The 20830-nt window shown below is 42.5% G+C and overlaps 1 protein-coding gene across 2 annotated transcripts in view; it reads right to left on the bottom strand.

Moving 5' to 3' along the window:
* The window catches only part of Cabcoco1 (ciliary associated calcium binding coiled-coil 1), a 98331-nt gene that overhangs the window by 52280 nt on the left and 25221 nt on the right, over positions 1-20830 (bottom strand). For both annotated transcript variants that reach the window (XM_040732427.1, XM_040732426.1), the window contains one exon: positions 20252-20324. In XM_040732427.1, the coding sequence (XP_040588361.1) occupies positions 20252-20324 (73 nt within the window). The remainder of the gene's footprint in view (positions 1-20251; positions 20325-20830) is intronic.

Below are 20830 nucleotides of genomic sequence, written 5' to 3'. Positions count from 1 at the left end.
GTCCTGGTTGAGTTCCTGCTCTGACTTCCCTCGGTGATGAACAGTGATGTGGAAATGTGAGCTGAATAAACCCTTTCTTCTCCAACTTGCTTTTTGGTCATGGTTTTTCATCACAGAAATTGAAACCCAAGCTAAGACTGCATCTTAGTTCCTGACAGTCCTGGAAGATCCAAGGCCTTGAGATGGACCTTGGGAATCATCCCTTCCTACTTAGAGAGCACTCTGGGCTAGCCACAACACCAGAATGAGACACACACAAGCCAAAAAGGATTGAGTTTTGAATGAAAATTTTTTTACACTTAAAAAAGATGAAATTATTTGTAAACTTTTGTGATTTATTGCTAACATATTCCTACTGCTTGGGAGAACAAGGACATTTTTTTGCATTGATTGCATATTCAGTTAGAATAAATAGCACCTCAACCACTTAAGGTTCAGATTGTGCAACAGACATGTATGGTCTCTCCAGCAGCTCTGAGCACTTTTTAAAGAAGCTATCACAAGGTTACCATCACTGTCTCAGTGTAAAGTTTGCATAGACATACACATAGACAGCATAAACACAGTCAGACAGCATGCACACACAGACATGCGCACAGTCAACATGCACACACAGACACACACATAGGCAGACAGCTCACACACAGAGGCAAACACAGACACACAGCATACAAACACACACATAGCACATAGACATACACATAGGCAGACAGTGCACACACACACATTTATACAGGCAGATATCATGCAAACATAGACACACACACCTTAGCATATAGCCTATAGACTCAAATATTGATATAGGTAGACCTCCCAATATCCCAAGGGCACCTTAAGGAGCCTACTATCATCTCTGTCTCAGTGTCAATGTCTGCACACACACACACACACACACACACACACACACACACACTAATATACACATACACACGGGCATAGATAATAAGCAGGCATAGACACACAGGTACACACAGACACAATCATGTACCCACGTGGCATTCAGATGCATGCACACAGACAAACAGGCATGCATACAGACACACACATACATTCACACACAGAGATAGTCACAAACACACACAAATAAACATGGATACACATACACACATACACAGATGGCATACACACATACAGATGCACACCCAGGAACATGCACACACGTACATGTGAGCATGCACACACACAGATTCAGCAACTCGGCTTTCCAGTAATACTAGTGTATTAGAATTAGAAATGGGTAGCACAGAACAAAGTTTGCAATACCCAACCACAGAGAGCTCAGTGGAAAAACAGCCATCGGGCAAATGTCTTCCCATTTTTGGCAAGTAAGAAAACTATGTCCTTAAACCTCTCTGCCTGTTTGGGGTACAGAAGGAAGCCTGGCTTTCTAAACCATGGGGTGATCATTGAGTCTCACAGGCCGTGACACATGCCTACCCCTGCTTAACTGCTTAACTTACTTCCTCTGTTTGGAATGATGAGGAGAGCTTTTTTTTGTCATTATTGCTACTGCAAATACTTCCTTTCATTTGAAAACGATGTGGGTTTTTGCAAAGCTGCTGGACACACATAAGCCTATAAATAAAGCCCACCCTCATCAGCTTGGGTGGCTACATGTCAGGCCCTGGTGTAGTGCTGGAGTCCCAGGGAAAAGAAGTGAAAGAGGGAATGCCATTGAATTGCTCTTGAGACGTGGACTCGCGGACTTCTGGTTTGTTTTCATTTGGAAGGAGAAGTCATGGCACTAGTGGTTTTAATGACCTCTGAAAGCTTTGGGTGTTTTGTTTGTAACGGGTCAGTGGCTCTTCGTGTTGACTGTTGTATATAATATAGATTCCTTTGAAGGCTCTGGTTTGTGGAGTTTGTGTAAAAGCACCAAGCACCTACTACGTGCACCTACTATGAATAATTTTTTAGACTGAGTGTTCATGGCAGAGGCATAAAGCTCAAAAACATTGTGAATATTGTAGCCATGATTTAATGCAAGGTGACTCTCTTAAATGACTTAATTCCAAATGTCTGGCCTTATATTAGTTTAATGGTTCTGTGTCTAAGCAATAATCTAATTGAAGCTTTTTGTTTATTCCAAGTAAAGTCAGACAATATGTGCATTTTTAAGAATAATCCTTGGGTGACATGAGTTGATGTCTCCCATTAGGGATGATTAGGTGAGCCTCTTTGGGGTAAATGCCTTAAACTGTCTCTTATGATTTGCAGAAACACAAGGGGGGGGGAGAATTGACTGCGTATCTTGCCTCTTCAAAGTTTTAACTGCTGAATGTTAACTATTTTCCGTGTCTGTTCATTTTGGATTTATTGCAATAACTTTCACAAGTGGGATCCAGTCCAAATTCTTGGAGCATTTTAACCATAAAAGGCATAGAGATATTTTGCAACCCCATGGGCAGTAATCTGATATTTAGGAGTTTCATAAAAGGAATGACTAGCGTGTGGGCTCTCAAAATGAGAACTCCATCCAGCAGCACATCACGAATGTTTATTTCAGAGCCTGTAACACATTCAGCATTTGAAATACTAAAGGGACGAGAGGAAGGGAAACAAAATTTATGGAATACTCTGCATTTCTACGTATTTCAATCGCTATGTAATTTATTTCTTGTAACACTCCTGCCAGGCTAGGACTTTGCTACGGTCTCAATGTGTACTCCCCCAAAACATGTACATTGAAGTATGTGTGTGCAGTATCGAGGTGAGGCATTTCCAGGTGGATGAGACCCGCTGCCCCAGATAAATTAGTGGCTTATTAAAGGAAGCTTTGCTGGTCCAAGTGAAGAAACAGGAAGGAGTTGCCACCTACAAAGGAGAAAGTGAGTGTCTTAAGACACCAAGCTGGCTGTTTCTTTAACCTTGGATTTCCCAGCCTCCATGACTGTGGGGAGCGTTTCTGCTGTTTCTAAGTCACCAACTGATGCCATTTTTGTCACAGCAGCAGATACACACTAAGAGAGGGGGCCCATCCTGAAGAGGCTTATCAGCGTATCTTTGATTGCAAAGGCAACCCATGAGAAGGTGATTAAGTTCACATGGTTGAAAAGACAAGATGATAAAGCATAGCCTCATCAAGCACAGTCATAGGTTTCATTCAACTCATGTAGTAAGGTGCTGTTCTTGGTCAGGAACCAAGGTATAAAATGAGATTAACAGACAACTGTTAATCTCCCCCTGCCCAGATCTGCAACATGGTCTTCTCTTCTGGGTTACAGGTGCTGCAGAGGCAGGCTAAACATGCTGGGTTAATTGAGTCACTCGCCCCATCTGGCCCCGTCTTGTTTCCGATGGGAGGCAAAAAATATCCCTCTTGCTTTGTAGCTGACACAGAGGAATTGCAGAGGTTAGGAAACTTGCCCCTGAGGATGTGTGAGGAGTGCTGACCTTTGACCCAAGCTTTCCCAGCAGCTGGGTGTGTGCCTTGTACCCAATTTACAGACCACGCCTCAATTTTCACATTATGTGTAACCGGGTTCAATTCATTAGTGATTGGTGAAGATTTTGTTGGAAATTTCCCTTGAAACTGTTTAGTTGTGAGTTGATGCGATAGACCAGTTGATAAAGGTCTTGCTATGCAAGCATGGCCCCTAAAATCCACATAAAAAGCTAAGCAATGAGGCAAGTGGGGGATGGGATAGGGGTTTGATGGGGGGCATGGGAGGATGGGAGGGAGAGGAAACTGGGATTGATATGTAAAATAAGATTGTTTCTAATTTAAATAAAAATAAAAAAGAATTTGCATGGAATTTAAAAACAAATTAATAAAAAATGAAAAATGAATTTGCAAAAAAAATTAAAAACAAAATCAGTTTATAAGTGAATTCAACCTCTAGGCTGTCAGGAACCTTCCTTCAACATTGGAACTCATCAGCCTAATTATCTGTTGGATGATAGTGAGTTCAACTGTTAGTCAACCCATTAAGCAGACTAGTGACTCACTTTCTGGATGATACAGTCACATTCTCAAGTGTCACATGAACACCAGCACCTCCACCCTGGCTAAACTTCTACTCAGTTCTGTTCTATCATAGATTCTAACCCCATCCTAGCGTCTCCTCATACTCCTTCATGGTGTTATCTGGGTAACACACACACACACACACACACACATGCACACACATGCACACACGCACACACGGGGGGGGGCAGGGAGGGAGGGAGGGAGATGGAGAGAGAGAGACAGAGAGACACACAGAAAGTGAGAGAGAGAGAGAGAGAAAGAAAGAAAGAAAGAAAGAAAGAAAGAAAGAAGGAAAGAAGATAAAGATACAGATATATAATAACCCAACTCAGGATTCTATTTGGAAGTTCAATTTCTGAGCAACTCTCCTGGTATCACTTATTACAATCATATTTCCAACAAGGAAAGGAAGAAAAAAAAACACAGCAAGAAACAGTAATTGAGGTAGATTGAGTAAAGGGGCCAGTCAGGGATGGAGCAGGTTCCATTAATCAGCGAGGAGAGATCTGGATAAGGATTGTAATCATCTGTGGAGGATCCTCAAAAGACAGAGATCCATCAGCAAGGCAGTTGAGAGTAAAACCACTTCTCTCTACTTTTCTAGTTCTTGTCCCCACCAATCCAGCTAGAGGCCCGAGGAGGTGGGAGCCTATTTAATGAGGGTTCCTGTACAGTGGAAATAGGGAGCAGGGCAGGGTAGGAGAGAGTAGATGTGAGTCTAGAAGAATAAACAGAAGACCCCAGCTATGTTTTGGTAGATGATTTTATTTTTCTTAACCTAGACAGCTCATTATGTTGAATGGCTGGTCTGCCTTTGTTTTGTGAAAACAGAACAATTAAATATTCAGAAATTTAGCCAAAGAGTTTATATGAAGGAAATGTTCAACTTTTGAAAAAATTTGCATTTCGAGCAGTTATGCTAATTTGTAGTTAATGATCATATTATTTCAAATATATTCATTATTTAGCAGGGACTAATGAACCACATTCCCCTTTCTCTTCTCAGCTTTGGCTGTGTCCATTTTCACACACTGTGTGTTAAGGGAAGCACACATAATAGATTAGCATTATTTACTGTGTGAACGAGACCATCAGAAGGTTCTTGGGGAGAAGGCATAAAGAAGTTGAAAGGGTTGTAAAAGTGATGAATATTTAAAATAACTTGGTTACGATGTTATTTATGCCATAGTTAATTTTTAAGGAGTGTATGTTTGGAAGGCAATAAAGTTAAAGTGGCTCCTATTTTGTGTTTTAACTGTTGAAACTTCTGAGGGTTATCAACACGTCATATATGCCTCAACCCTACAAGTGAGTGCTGCAGTCCTTCATTTCAAAATGGCATCATCACTTTTTCCAGACGCATCTGCACCGGTGGTCAGTGTCCAGCCATCTCCCTAGTTCCATGGTCTTTAAGGTGTTGTGTAACTCCTATGACTGCTGGGAAGGGTGTGTGGACTGAGATTTAACATGTTTTGGAAGTGCTAGGCATTTGGTAAACACTTAGCTAACTTGACTTCCCTTGCATTTTAGTACTTTGTCCTGTGATCTCTGGCCAGCAGTACAGGGTTCAAAGTAAATACCTGCATTCACTGATCCTGGACCAGAAAGCTTTCTGATCCAGCTTATCCTACCTACCCGAATCTTTCCTTTGTTTATGAATTATGTTCTCATGGGTTTACATTCTCATGGATGTCTGTTTCTGCTGCTAGTATTCTCATGGTGAGCCACCAGGGCTGTTGTACGAGTTGACATCAGAGAATCATAGGAGAAGTATGGTCTTTTTGATGACTAAAGACACTGAACCCCAAGGCACTTATAAGGATGGTAGGCCTACACATTTGCTCAGCAAATGCGATATCCACGTAGCAAAGGATTGGGTACAGTACCCAGACTTGGAAATGCTTGTGCAGGTCAACCTGAGACTTACATCAAAGCCCTTGCTTCGCTTTCAGCGCACCACAGCTTTGTCTCTGTGGGAACAGAGGTCTATGCCTGCTCCCATGGCACGAGCAAAGGGGTGTGTGAGTAAGTCTGGTATCTAACAGGCTCAGATGTGAGGGGAAGTGCTCTGGCTCTCAGGTCAGAGCCTTGTTCGTAGGAGGACTAGCTCTGAACACTTCAATGCACCTCTTTGAATGTGAGTGTGAGTCATTGAGATATCTTTCAAGGAATAGGTTTCATCACATAAGCCAAAAGAAAACGGTGGTCAAGTTGTGTGCAGATGTTTACTGTGCATCCATTATGTGCAGTGGTGTTGGGTTGAGTATCTGAACTGGACCTCTAACAGCAGTTTTAAGAGTGATGGGCAGCAGAGCATTGAAGGCAGGTAGGGAATAGAGCTGAGACTTTTAGCATTTGTGTGTGTGAATGCTTCACACACATTGTGAAGGGAGCAGATGCACATTATCTGGGGGCTCTGTAGCAAGTTATCCCAAATTTGACAGCTTAAAAAGATGTTTAGAGACATGCAGTCCTGTGGCTCAGGCACCACAGGATGGGTCTGCCAGGGCCATTGACTCAAGGTCTCTTAAAGCTTGTAATCAAGTGATGAACAAGACCTACAGCTCTCACTAGGATCACCCAGGAGCTATCACTTCCAAGCCCATGCATGTGACACTGTGGGCTGCTATGGCACCTCTGAAGAGGCTCCCTAGAGTCCCCATGTCACAAGACAAGCAGCAATGCATGGATGTCAAGAAAGACACTATGTCTACCTGTTGTGTAGCAGTTCCCTCTAAGACTGAAATACTTCATTTCCCAAGGGAGTTCCATAAGACAGAGAGTAAACACCTGAAAACAGCTATAGAAAGTCCCCAAAATCAACCTAATTTACTAAGCCTCTCCTTCCTAGAGTAAGCAGTAAAGATGGCTCAGGGTTACATTTAGAAAATCCAATCTGCAAAGAAGCCCTGAGACCAGATGGGCTTCTTGGAAGATACAGATGCCTGGAAAAAGTTCACATCAGTGAAGCCACCTGGAAATAACACTCCCCAACCTACTGAGCTACCTGCAGGCTGTCAGTGTGCTCCAGGGTGCCAGAGCTGTCACTTACTCTGAAGTAGGCTTTGGTGATGCCGCTGTCCTTGAGTTGTTTCTGCTCTTGCAAGTAACCACTTACCAAGTTGGACTTTTGTGGTATCTGTACTTTGGTCTGCCATGGGTTATTTCCAGCTGGTAGACATGTCTATTGTATCCCCAGTAAAAGTCTTGTCACACAATAAGATGGTGGAGTCCTGTTTAGCCATTACAAAGAATCATACATCTACATTCTATGAAAGGGCCTGGGTCAGGAAACCATCATGTTAAGAGGGAAAAGCCAGGCTCAGAGAGAAAATATGTTGTATGTTTTCTCTTATGTGTGTAATTCAGGTTTTAAAAAAAGATATGGAAGTACAAAGCCACTATTTGAGGAAATGAAGAAGTCCAGCATAAAAGAAGACTGAGGGTTAATATGATGAAATTACATTATTTATAGGTAAAATTGTCATGATAAAATATGTAACCTTAACAATTAATGCATACTAATGAATAAGTGATGACAAAGGGAGAATGCTCAAACTACTATCTGTGGTGATTTTGATGTAACTGGCCCCCATAAGCTCTTGGGGAGTGGCACTATTAGAAGGTGTGGCTTTGTTGGAGTGGGTATACCTTGTTGGAGGAAGTGTGTCTCTGTGGGGGCAGGCTTAGAGGTTTCCTATGCTCTGGATACCAGCTAGTATCTCAGTCAACTTCTTCTTGCCTGGAAGATTCAGGACTCTCAGCTACTCCTCCAGCACCATGTCTGCATGCATGCTGCCGTATTCCCCGTAATGATGATAATGGCATGAACCTCTGAAACTGTAAGTGAGTCACCTCCATCAAATGTTTTCCTTATAAGAGTTGCTGTGGTCATAGTGTCTTTTCACAGCAGCAGAAGCCTTAACTAAGACTCCATCCCTTCTCCCACTGTGCTCATTAGAAGTCAGACACCGAGTTCAGCACCCTCTCGGGGCACAGGTGTGTGCTCTGCCCCTTGACAGCAGGAGTACAGAAAGACTTTTAAAACCATCATAGGGAACCTGGATCAAGGCCGTCTGGACCCTTGTGGGAGACCTGATTTTTAATATCCATTTAAAAAAAATAATGGGAAAGATCCATACAGTAAAGGTCAACTACTTTCCCCCAACACTCTGGTCACATCACAGCAGCGGTCTGCAGGAGCCATGTGGCCTCAGTGAGGGTTATGGGAAGTCAGAGAAGGCACATGAATTGTCAAACTGTGAATGTTAACACACCATGTTTAGTTAAGGCCATTTGATTTTTGCTTAGGAATAGACCATCCTACTCTACTTTTCATGAGCATTGTGAATTTTCCATCAAACTTCTCCATTACTTCAGTTGAAAGTTCTTAACTCTTTAAGTTATCAATACTTAATAAGGGATAAAAAAATCTACTTAAGTAGTAAATCGGTACTATTTAGAGATAGATAGGTAGATAGACAGAGAGAAAGAGAGAGAATAAATGAATGAATGAAACCGTCTTTTTGTGTGTCCCAGCCATGCACATCTTGAAGCAAGGGTAATGGGGCTGCTTCTTCTCAGGAAGCAATATCACACCAAAACTGAGGAATGGGCACTCGTTACAGTCTGTATCTGTCAGCTGTATTGCCTCTCCCGCTGCAGTCATTAGAGTTTCAACCACTCATGCACCCGTCCATCTCCTCTGCCCTTGCATTATTCCTGCCATTGAGCATAGCAGCTCCTTCACTACAGAGAACTTTGCGGTGAGCTCCCTCTTGAGTTCCATCCAACTGTAATCTGCATGGGAAGTCGCTGGAGCGCTCAGTAAGACTACCAGAAAGGCAGTCAGACTCCTCTTCTGTGTTTTTGTCACCTCCCTCCCAACCACTGCATAATGCAGTCGCTTTTGCCTATTCTCAGCCACTGGTACAGTACCCACCAAACCTTAAAGGTGATGGTCGTCATCACATGTGGACACTTAGAAACATAGCAGAGAAGTATGACTGAGCTCTTCCTGAAGGAAAAATCAATGAAAATGTATCTATCATCCCAGATCCTGGGATCTTGCCTCTGGCTTAATATGTTAATATGAACTCCCAACTTAGAGCTGGCTATGTGATATATGTGTTATAAACAGCTTTCTCTCTCTCTCTCCCCCAACTCCAGAGACCACATGATCTCCAAACCATCCTATTAGTTATGCTACCCTGGCTAGGACTGGCTTGGTGCAAATTTTGGACCTTACTAACAAGACAAACCTGAACTCAGGCCTACCTCCGGTTAAATAGTACTGCCTCTTGCTACAGGGCCTGGTATACCAGAAGGCCTTGACAGGTGATTATTGATCACCTATTGACAAGACCTGAAGCTTCACGATGCTATTCTTGCTTTAACATTCTGTAAAACTGTTCAAGGACTTGGCTGGCAGTCGAGTTAGTTGATTAATCTACAAGAATAGGAGCATACAAGTATGGGGTTATCTACAAGTATGGGATTTTTCTAGACAGTTTAAACTAGTCTGTACTCTTCTCTTCATGAGTCAATCTCCAAATGTTTTTCTTGTCCCTTCCAGTTTTGGGATAGTTTTATTATTTTCAAAGAGAGCATTATTTAGTTCAAATCCTCCCCCTAGATGATGCACTGGTTTTGGACTGTCCTTGGGTTCTCTGCAGACCAAACTGGTCCCTTTTTGAGTTACCAGTCCTTCAGATTTGAAGGCAGTTACTACACAGACTGAGAACCTCCTATTCTTTTTTTCCCCCAATTATTTTTGTTTTTTTATTCCATTTTACATTCTAACCATAGTTCTCTCTCCCACCTCCTCCTCCTACTCTCTCTTGCCTCCTCGCATTCCCAGTCCACTCCTCCTCATGGGTAAGAGCTCCTATGAGGATTCAACGTAGTCTAGCACAATAGTTTGGGGGCAGGAACAGGCCCTTCTCCCATGTATAAAGACTGACCATGGCTTCCCACCATGGGGAATGGGCTCCAACAAGCTAGCTCATGTATGGGGATAATACCATAGCCCTACTGCCACTAACCATGGCATCTCACCCTAAGGACCTCCTATTGTTAAGAGGCTTCTGGCTCAGAGAGAATTCAGGAGACTTTCCCCTTAGCATTTGGAAATGTTCAAAGTCATGGAGGCTGCCTTGGGCATATCTGGATACCTCAGACAATGCTTAAAAGTCTGCTCTGTCTGGATACTGAGTCTGAGATTACTAATGGATTCTGTGGGCATGTGATCACAGAACAGAAACACGTCGGCTTTTTCCAAATTGCATCCATTACTCTACAGCCTGCCATCTATTGGCCAGATAATATTTTAAACAGCAAATCCCTGTGCCTATAGCTCTTGTTTTTCAGGTATCATTGTGGCTGCTCTGGACATCCTTTGGTGTGGAATACTTCTTTACACGGTGTGAATGTATGTCACTGTGATTGGCTTAATAAATCTTGCTGGCCTCTAGCTATCTATGCCGGATAGGGTTAGGTAGGAGAACCAGACTGAGAGGATGCTAGAAAGAAGGAGGGGAAGTCTGGGGGTCTCAAGGAGACTCCAGAGAATCAGGAGATGTGCATGCTGTGTTGAAAGAAGGCAACATCAGGTGGTACAGGGTAGGTAAGAAATATGGGTTCATTTAAGTTGTAAGAGCTAGTTGGGAACAAGTCTAAGCTATCAGTCCAGCATTTATAATAAGTCTCTGTGTGGTTATTTGGGAACTGGCTGGGGAGAAAGAAAAGTGTGCCTACTCTTTGTGTCATGTGATTTAGACAACTTGAAAATAATAAGATGCTTCTCCTACTCACATGACTATGACATCTTTTTCTGCAAAAGAACTTCTGGCTTTAGGGAAAAGCACACTGAATAACCACATGACCATGAAATGCAACATAGGCACTTTCACATTGTACAAGCCTCTGAAGTTAAAAAAACAAAACAAAACAAAAACACAAACAAACAAACAAAAACCAACAAAACAACAACAACAAATAAACAAACAAAAAACAACAAGAAAAGTAAGGGAGACATAATACCTAATGCTGAATAGTGAAACTAAAGAGAACAAGGTAAAACTTCGGTATTGATGCCTGCACTCTTAAAATCAAATGGCTTCACACTGACTGTTGAATACCAGGATACACAGACAAGAGCCAAGGAGAAGCCAGGCTCACCTGGTACACAGTCAACATAGAATGACTGCTGTCAGAAATTGGATATGTCCTCCAGGTCTGTCATGTGACAGTTTCCTCCAATACTGGAATATTCCTTCTAGAAGGGGAGCTCCTTAAACAGGAAGGTAAAAAACTCGAAGTAACTATGGGAAGTTCCTGAAACTGACCGGATTTACTAGGCCCTTTCCTGCCAAAATCAGTTACAAAAGGTCAGAGTCAGCCTCAGAAGAGAGACTAGGAAAGCTTCAAAGACAACGGTGAGTCCAGACGAGCTTCCCTGAAGAAGCAGAAACCAGCAGAGCTGCTGGAAGAGGATCAGACCAGAGTCACTAGGAAGGGACACCCTCCAATATGTTGAGCTGTCTGTTTGTAGGCTGCGAAGTGTGCTCCATGTTCCCAGCTTTGCCATGCCAGTGAGGTAGCTTTGGTGATGGAGCTGTCTTTGAGTCATTTCTGCTTCAGTAAATAAACCCTCATCTGTACTCCTGTACATAATCCCAATAAAGCTAGTTGGATGTTAATTAACTTTGGTCTGTTGTGGGCTTCCTATCTGGGGTATTTGGACATGGGTGTCGTGTCTCCCTGGAAACAGCTTTGTCACACAACATAATCGGTGCCCTACCAGGGGCATGACAGAGGAGGAGTGAACTCGAAGTCCCGGCTATGGATAGCAACAAATGCAACAGAGACTGAGAAGTCCTTCTCTTACTATATACTTGAGACAAACGTGGAGAAGTATAGAGTTGATAAAAAGTGACCCTGTTTCAAAATTGCCCATTTGTCCTTGGAATGTACAGCACTTCTGCTTTTGCCAGCCCAGAGGGGGATTACTTGCCATCACATTCTTGAAAGACAGGGTGCTGCCATTTAAGCCCTTCAGAATGAATGTAGGGGTTTTGCTTGGCATTTCTTTCTTTTCTGGATTGGGAAATTTGAGATAGGCTCTCTCTATAGCCCTGGCTCACCACGAACCAGAATTGCTTCTAAATCGTGACAATCCTACATGCTCATAACACCTCACCTACCACATGGGGCTGTTAATTTTCATTTCCTAGAGAACTGAAAATGCTGAAAATCTTTTCCTGAGTTTATTGGCCATTTCTGTATCTTCTTGTGTAAATAGGCTTTTAAAAAAGATTATCATATTAATTATGTGCGTGTGCCTGTGCCTGTATTAGAGATGTGCACATGCATGCAGGTGCCTGTGGAAGTCAGAGGGCATCTGATACCCCAAAGCTGGAGTTGCAGGTGGCTGAGCTGCTTGACATGGATGCTGTGAACCAAACTCAGGTCCTCTGCAAGAACGGCAAAGGTCCTTAACTGCAGGGTCACCTCTATAGCCCCATAAAAATGCTTTTGATGTTTCCTCTAGTGCAAGTCTTTTGTATTAATTTGCAAAATGGAATTATGGAGACTATCAACAGTATTGTTTCCTTCTTGTCACTTATTAATATCACAGATTTTGTTTTAGATGTTTGATCTTGAAATTTGTCTAGAGTAACCTCCTACCCCCAGATTTAAGTTAAAATTCTGACATAGGCCAAGACATCTGGTATCTGAATGTCTCGACTTACAGTGACCTGTGTTTTGACATTTCTCACAAGGTGTTTGATATAAGAAATTATTTTTCATGATTAAACAGAAATAGTAGAAACACTTCCTGTTAAGGACAGTGTCTGAGCTCTTGGTAAGGGACTTACAATTTAAAGACTGACTTAGGGTTTTCACTGGACACAAAAAAAATATATGTTGTAAATGTGGTGATTTTAAATCAGGCAATAAAATTATTATATCCCATTATTTTCCAACACTTAATTTGCTAAAATTTTGTGCACTGGTTGAATGTAGATAGTACCCACATGGAGCAAACCAAGAAAAGTAATAATGGCTGTTGCTCTGCCCGCTCAGTGGTCTATAATTAGCTCCATGGTGGAGAGCTAGAGTTTCAGAAGTCAGCTTCTAAGGTATAACTTGGGGACAGTGATCTCCAGCAAGGGAGTCTTTGTTGAAGAAGGAGGCCTAGCATTGGTAAGAATTCCCTATCTGTCTTCCCTCCCTCCCTCCTTCTCTTCTGTCCTCCCTCCCTTCTTCCCACCGTCCTTCAGTAAAAAACATCTCTCAAGTTGCACAATGAGGGAATCACTTTGGACTGACAAAGAAATGTTGAACAGCGAGGGAGGCTTTAAACGTCTGGGCAGAGGAGAGTGGGAAAATGCAATTACAGAAGCCCAGCCTTATTCAAAGACCAGGCCACAGAGGTGCTGAGATGGATGCTACAGTGATCCAGGAGGGCACAAACATTTGAGTGACAGGCTCAAGAGCTCAGGTGCTAGGTGAGCTGCTATGGAAACCATCTTTAAAATTAGGCACCTGCCATTTATCAATTGTTTGGCTAGAGACAAATTCCCCCAAATTTATCTGAAGAAAAGATTGATATTTAAGGGAGGATGATTATTTTTCAGAGGTTGGAGGGAAAAGGGCGAGAGTCAAGCTTGATGGATTGCAGGCTGGAGCATCGACCACTCTCTTTAAGTGATAGATTCTCCAGCCACTTTGTCACATATGCCAGGCAGAGCAGATAAAATTATTTCAACACTACAATTTCTGATGGATTTTTCTCAGTGTACCCTGTTCCACTGGGTCAAATGACAACTTACATGCTGTGCGATATTTTCTTCCAGCAGGTTGCTAATGGGCTAATCCAAGACAGAAATCTCTTCCAAGGTTAAAAACGTCATTTGTGTTAGTTTGGATATTTTAAAAGATTTATTTTACTTTTAACTGTGTATGCATTTATGTGTCTCCGTGTGGGTATGTGTATGTGAGTGCAGGTGGCAGAGGTGGCCAGAAGGGGGCGTTGGATACCTGGGAGCTGGAGTTACAAAACATTGTGAATTAACAGGTGCATTTCATTTTGAGAAGAAAAAAAATGTAGCTACCCTTCTGTCTCTTTCTTTCCCAAATCTGTCCAGACTTGAAAGCTGTTTATACTGCTCCTTTTTCCTGAAGATAGTGGACACAGTGTTTGTTACAGAAGCTTCCTGTTTTGTTTATTGAACTTTGTACTTTATGGAAATAAAAGAAAATTTATGTTTCTGTCTTGTTATTTCCCCCCTCAAATTACAATGTCATTAATACGCATAATCTGAGTGACTTTGAAATAAGAGAGAAAAAATGTTCCCTTTATTTTGTTTTTGGGGAAGAGTATGTGCTCAGAACATGAAATTATACCCCATTGACATCCGCTGAGTTGGAAGAGCTCTGAATTCCTGCATTTTCTGACCTTAAGTGGTATTATTTTGGGATTTGAATATCTGCCAAAGTATAACTCCAGGCAAGGTAGACACTTAGGTGTATTTATGATTCTCTTTAAATATCTCTGTACATCTATCAAATGTATAATAGTCATATCCAGGCACAGTACTGCTTGCAAAAGCAAGGTTTCTGGCAATGGCTACATGGGATGCGCTGTGGCCTGCAATGTAAGCACACATGCTACAGTGTGGACAGTTTCCATGGAGCTATACAGGGGCCAGGGAAAGCAGAGTGTCTGAGCATCCCCTGCAGAGTAGCAAGCCTGCTGGCTCCTGGGATAAGCCTTCAAACTGTCCATCCCATCTCAGTCCTGAAGCTGGGGGAGTTACTGAAACATACTACATCTTGTGAAGTTTTCCGTCTCCCAAATGCACATGTGCATATTTGTTAATGTGTATGTTTAAGCACGCATGTATGTATGTACACAGGCGTACACAGGCACATGCATGATAACCTTTGAGAGTGTCTGTGATTCAAGATCTGCTGCGTCATTACTCTGCTGCACTTGAACTGCATAAAGATTTTAAGATGTGACACGCAGCTCATGATTCATGCAGCCAATTTTATTTTTGTGGGGGGAGCTTTTGGATGCTACAGTAGAATGCCAGCTTTTCACTCTGTAAGTGACTCTTCAGCTAGACCCAGTTTGTAGTTAAAAGTTAAATATGGCAGAACGGTTGTAAAGCATTTAAATTTATGGCCTGGGAATGTGCCAATTATTTTTCCCCTTAGCTTTTCTCTTGTAAAACTCCAGGTAATGTCTCTCTGACCGGCTGTCTATCTGCCAAGATATTGATGCTGAGCGTGAACATACACCTGCCCTTCATTGACAAAATGTGCCTTCTCAGAAATCAGCCAGCAATTATTTCCTTCTTGTACAAGTGGTACACAAAGGCACCCACTTGGTTGAGTACCAGCATCAATCTGGAACAGGCAGGGCAATATGGCCCTTTCTACTTCCCTGCCAATTCCCACTTACATCCTGCTACCTGGAGGCAAGCCGTAGCAATGTTCACTGTGAAGTCGTTCTGTCCTTTCACAGTCACGTGTATGTCTACACTTCTTCATGTTTACCTGCCTTTAAAATTAAGTCCCCCGGACACTGTACGTGTTATTCCTCATTCCAGTTCTCACAGTTTCCTTCTGTGGTCACGTATATACCCATGTCTAGCTGAAGGAATTCCTTCTAAAGACATCGCAGCTTTCTATGGCATTTTATTTAACCATTTCCCTTTTGATCTGTGCTCCAAGTATATGTCTGGTGCCTACAGAGGCCAGGGACTGTTGTCGGGACTCTGGAGTTGTAACTGATGGTTGTAAGCCTCCATGTGGGAGCTGGGAGTCAAACCCAGGTACCCTGCAGCAGCAGCCTTTGTAACTGCTGAGCCATCTCTCCAGTCCCTGATGTGGCAATACTTATTAAATATTTTATTTTCGATTGTTGGTGTATGTGTGTCTGTAGTTGCATATGGGTACAGTGCCCAAGGAGTCCATAACAGGGCATTCTATACTGGAGCCAGAGTTAGAAGTGGTTGTGAGTCACTGAAATGGGTGCTGGAATCTGAACTTTGGTCCTCTGCAAAAGAAGTATGTACTCTTGATCACTGGGCCATCTCTGCAACCCCCAATTTGACAAAATTTAGCTTGCTGAAAACTCTGCATTCTCTTTTCCCGAATTTCTCTTGTCTGGCTTTCTTTTCCCATTTTATTATATGAACCATTTGTAAAGTATTTTGATAATCATTAGTTATATCCAAGTGTTTTTTTTTCTCCAAGTGACTTAAAGAAAACTGATTTAGTTCATCAAACAGTCAAACAGCCAAACAGCCTGACATGGTGGCTCATGCCTGTAATCACATTTGGGAGGATGAGGCAGGAAAACTGGGAATGTATTTCTAGGCTATCCTGGGTTACAAAGTGATACCTTGTCTCAAAAAAAAAAGGTTTAGAAAATCAGGTGTCTTATTCCACATTAAAGGCAAAAAAAAAGTTTCCTTGTGCATGTCCCGCACATTTTAATAGTTTTGTGATTTAAACTGAGCACTTTAGATGGATTTCATTGCTCTCTTGCCTCTTTTATTAACACAGCATTCTTATTTATACACTGCTTTCCCCGGGCACATAATTTTAAAACTAGTGAAAATGAAAACATAAATCCCCTGATTCAAGTAAATCCAGACCTAGGTATAGTGAACCTTAGCCTAGGAGAGGGTGGTGTAACTGATAGTGGTAAAAGACCTTGAGCTCAGAGTTGGAACAGGAAATTGATGGACAGTTGACTTCTTAACAGGAGCTTTGAGAACCAGAAGACAAGCAAGTAACTTTACATTGTGCTAAGCAAATAACTTGTAAAGAGAAGCTTTTTCCTTGAGAGAAGCCTTCCCGCCAGCCTGGTTCTAGAGCCGCATCAGTCCCAAATAAACACACAGGAGGCTACATTAATTATGAAGCTGTTGGCCTTGCTTGTTTCTTACTGGCTAGCTCTGACTTAAGTAATTACCCCATAATTGTTAATCTAAGTATGTCTCTTACCGGAGAAGTTTCTGGGCTTCCTACCCCATGGCGTTTCTCCTTCCCAGAGTCCTCCTGGACTCCTAGTCCCACCTATCTAGATTCCTATTGGGTCAATAGTGCTTTATTGACAAATATACAGGACTTCCCCCATCAATAACTGCCAATAGAAATCACAGAGAACAAAATTTTCCTTCAAGATTGAACCTTTTAGTGGCTAAGGACATAGATAGGTCAGTGAATAAAGGCTTACTGCCCAAGACTGAGGACCTGAGTTTGACCCTCAGAAGCACATAAATAGCTGGACAAGGTGGCAGGTATGTCCAGTGCTTGAGGCAGATGTGCAGAGCCCCAAGGCTTGCTGGTCACCCAGTCTAATCAGAGAGGAGTTCTTGGCCGAAAAGTGACCCTGTCTCAAAGATACATTCCCTGCCAAAATCCAGTGTTCTGGAAAAAGACCCACTGTGGAATTTTGTAGAATGTAGAAAGCAAAATTATAGATTAGACTGCTGTCCCTGTTGATATTAAATGCTGTTTTCCTAAATACTAATATACATGGCCGTGTGCTAGAAATCTCCACATACATCAAGTTTCTAACTAAATTTTGTAGTAAGGATAATGAACAATAATCCTTAATCTAATGTGGAGAAACCAACACAGTCATAGGCCTCCCCATAACAGACGCCAGGGCATGAGACTGGGTGTGGGCCTCTTCATTCAAGACCCCCATGTGCATTATCTAAGTCTCCCCCATCTCTTCCCTTTCCCAGTTCTCTTCAGAGGTAACTAATGATAAGTTTTGAGCCCACCTTAGCAATGCAGAATGATCCTGTCCGCTCTCAAATTCCTCCACTTAATCGAATTTGCAAACCTTTAAACCTTGATGACATTTTTACGAGCATGAATTAGCACATAGTCATTATCAAATGCACAGCTAGCTTGTGTTCAAATGCCTGGTGATGTCCCAACTGAGCTCTGCTTAAACTTCGGGTGATTTCCCTGGTTGTTGGAACTAGGCACGTTGGTCTGTTGTTTATTATTTTGTTTTTTTTCATTGCCATAACAAAATATTAAAGACGGATGAACTTTATAGAGAAGAGACATTGGATTTATTTCATATTTCTAGAGTCACTTTGGTGTGACTAGGGCAAGGTCCTCCTGGGGCATGGTAGACAATGACAATGGCAAGGGCATGTGGGAGGAATCAAGATATCAGTGAAGGGTTAGGTTCTACAGTCCCTTCTAAGGGTGCTCCTCCAATGACAAATCCTCTCCCTAGGCACTGCCCTTTTAAGATCCCATCAGCCTTACAGTGTCACATTGGGGATCAAGAAGCCAACACGGACACACTTAAACCATACCCACACCATATATGTGTTTCAAGCAAGGTGTCCAGAGTGCACTTGGGGTTGAGTCATTTTTATCTATAGTTTCCTCCTTTTCACATTTTTTATTCCCTTCTGTTTTAATGTTTTTGTATTCTATATCTTCTATCCAACACACTCTCACACATCCAGGTTTGCTCATTGCATTCTCATGACACAATGACACTCATCTGAACCTCCCGTGTTCCCAGCAAATAAGTGGCTCGTATGAGAAAGGTCAGAATTCTGAGCAGTTCAAAGGTCCAGCAGGAACAACTCACAGACAGCTTTCCATGCTTTTATTAGGGAGTCAGTAACACTTGGCTTTTCTCTTTTTGTTTGGCAACCACTGATCAGCATTTCCTGGGTCTGCCACTTAATTAGTGGTTGAAAAATGACATTCTATATTATTTTTTCATTTCCATTTATGATCTGGATATGTCTATGAGTAGAGCCATGTGTGAACCCTTTATCTACAGTTAAGAAAGAAACTCAATATGAGTGGTCTAGCTTGTTAAATCTGAAACATGCCAGCGATGGTGATTATTGGGGTCTCTCATTTGAGCCCAGAGCTTTGAGACCATCACAAGCAGTCACACAGTAGTGGGCCAGACTCATGCATTTTTCTATTAATTAAAAACCAGATATTTGCAACAAAAGTCATCAGTATCTTCCAAGATACCAGAAAATACTCCCACTCAATATCTGCTTTTGTCAGTCCTTTAAAATTCTATGAATTTTCATCTATGGAAGTACATTTTGTCACCCTGACCGTGTGGAAAAAAACACAATAGACAACGAAGAAACCTGTCTCTGCTTCATCTGTGTCACTTTTCAGGGCTCAGAGATGTTATCTAACATTGTCCTCGGAGTGAAGAGGGACAGAGGGGAGAACAACTCTGTGACATGCTTTTCCTAGATCTAAACATCTGCTAATGTTGCAACATGGTCACCACCTAAGTTTTCCTAAGTAGATGAGACAGGGTTAGATTCATTCCACTTGGTGTCTAATCTGAGGAAAGGTGGGTAGATGGTGAGGTCTCCTCTCCATTTTTCTAGCCATGACTGTGCCTGTCCCTTGTCCTTCTGGTGAAGGAGATGGAGAGCTCTTGGGAGCACCTTCCATAACATCTTCATCTCACTGAGCTGGTTCTCCACTCGGGGTTCAGTCCCAGAAGCTACCCCTGTGTGACTTCTCTGAGAAGTTTCCCTCATCTCCTTGTAGACCATTTACCGCAAAACCTCCCTTCTTCCTTCTGTCACCTAATTGGTTGATTAGGATTAATTTCAGAAGTACTGTGTCCTGCAAGATGCTACAGGCTGCCACATGTTAGAGAAGAGTAGCAGATGACCCTCTCTTTCAGGGACATTCCTGTTGGGTTGCTTGCCTGTACGAACCCACAGGAAACACTGAGAAATCCACAGGATGATGGAATGTTTGTGTAACCAGAGCCAAAATTTGGCAAGAGGAGATCAGTTGAAATTAAGAGGAAACCCTTAGAGGCCGTGTTTAGTGAATGAGCCCAAATCCTTTGTTGGAAACACAATGCCATGAGTGCAAGCTTGCTTTGGTGGAGAAGTGAGGTTTGATGCTGGCTTTAAAAAAGAGCTGAGGGAAAAATGCAAAATCAGAAAAGAGGTTTCCTGATTTTGTTTGGATGAAAACATGAGAACCCTACTCAGGGGAGCCTCATCAAACAATCCACTGATGCCTAAATACGTGATTAACGGCGGGTATTCTCATCACCCAATGAGCTTATTTTCTTGAACGGAAGCTCACCTGACTTAATTATTCTTTTTACATCACTACTTGGTTATATTTGCGCTTGTACAGTCATGACCAGAAGTTGCTTTGAGCACTTCCCGGATTCAAATAGGCTAAGTGATTCAGCCTCTGCCCCAGGTTACTTACCTCGGTTCCGATGACAATTTCTTCCCTGGTCGAGTAGAACATAAACTCGTAGAGCCTGTAGTGCTGGAATAAGCTGAAACACAAAACAGACATGCAGCTAGTGTGAGAGGAAGATCTGAAGGTGTGACTCAGAGGAGAGGGGGACTGGCCAAGCCGGAGATGGTCCACAGAGGTACAGAAACCCATCTCCTGCATTCCAGAGAAAGCTGCCTGGGAATTCAGGGAGATTCATGTTTTGCTTTCTGGGACACTGATAGGGCCATACAGAACAGCACAGAATTTAGGAAAGTGACAGCAGATCTATCTGTGACACAAGATGGGGGGCGTCTAGGTGGAGAAACATAGCAACCCTCCGGGCCCCCACACGCCCCAGGCAGCTACACAGTCTCGCCATCGGCTGTTCTTTGTACTAGACCCAACTCGGTCTTGGTATGAACCCGGCTGGGTTTCTATAGCCATTATGGCACACATTGCCAAAATGTTTCAAGATTAAATCAATCCCTAAGAACACCAGAAAAATGACTTGGCAAGGCCTAAAATTGGTTTTTAAGATGTCCGACTTTCCTGCAGGATGAGTGG

This window comes from Mesocricetus auratus, unplaced genomic scaffold (genome assembly GCF_017639785.1).
Source record: "Mesocricetus auratus isolate SY011 unplaced genomic scaffold, BCM_Maur_2.0 Super-Scaffold_100027, whole genome shotgun sequence".
NCBI classification, from domain to species: Eukaryota; Metazoa; Chordata; class Mammalia; order Rodentia; family Cricetidae; genus Mesocricetus; species Mesocricetus auratus.
Note: the sequence above shows the minus strand (reverse complement) of the source record. Positions and strands in the feature narration are given on the sequence as shown.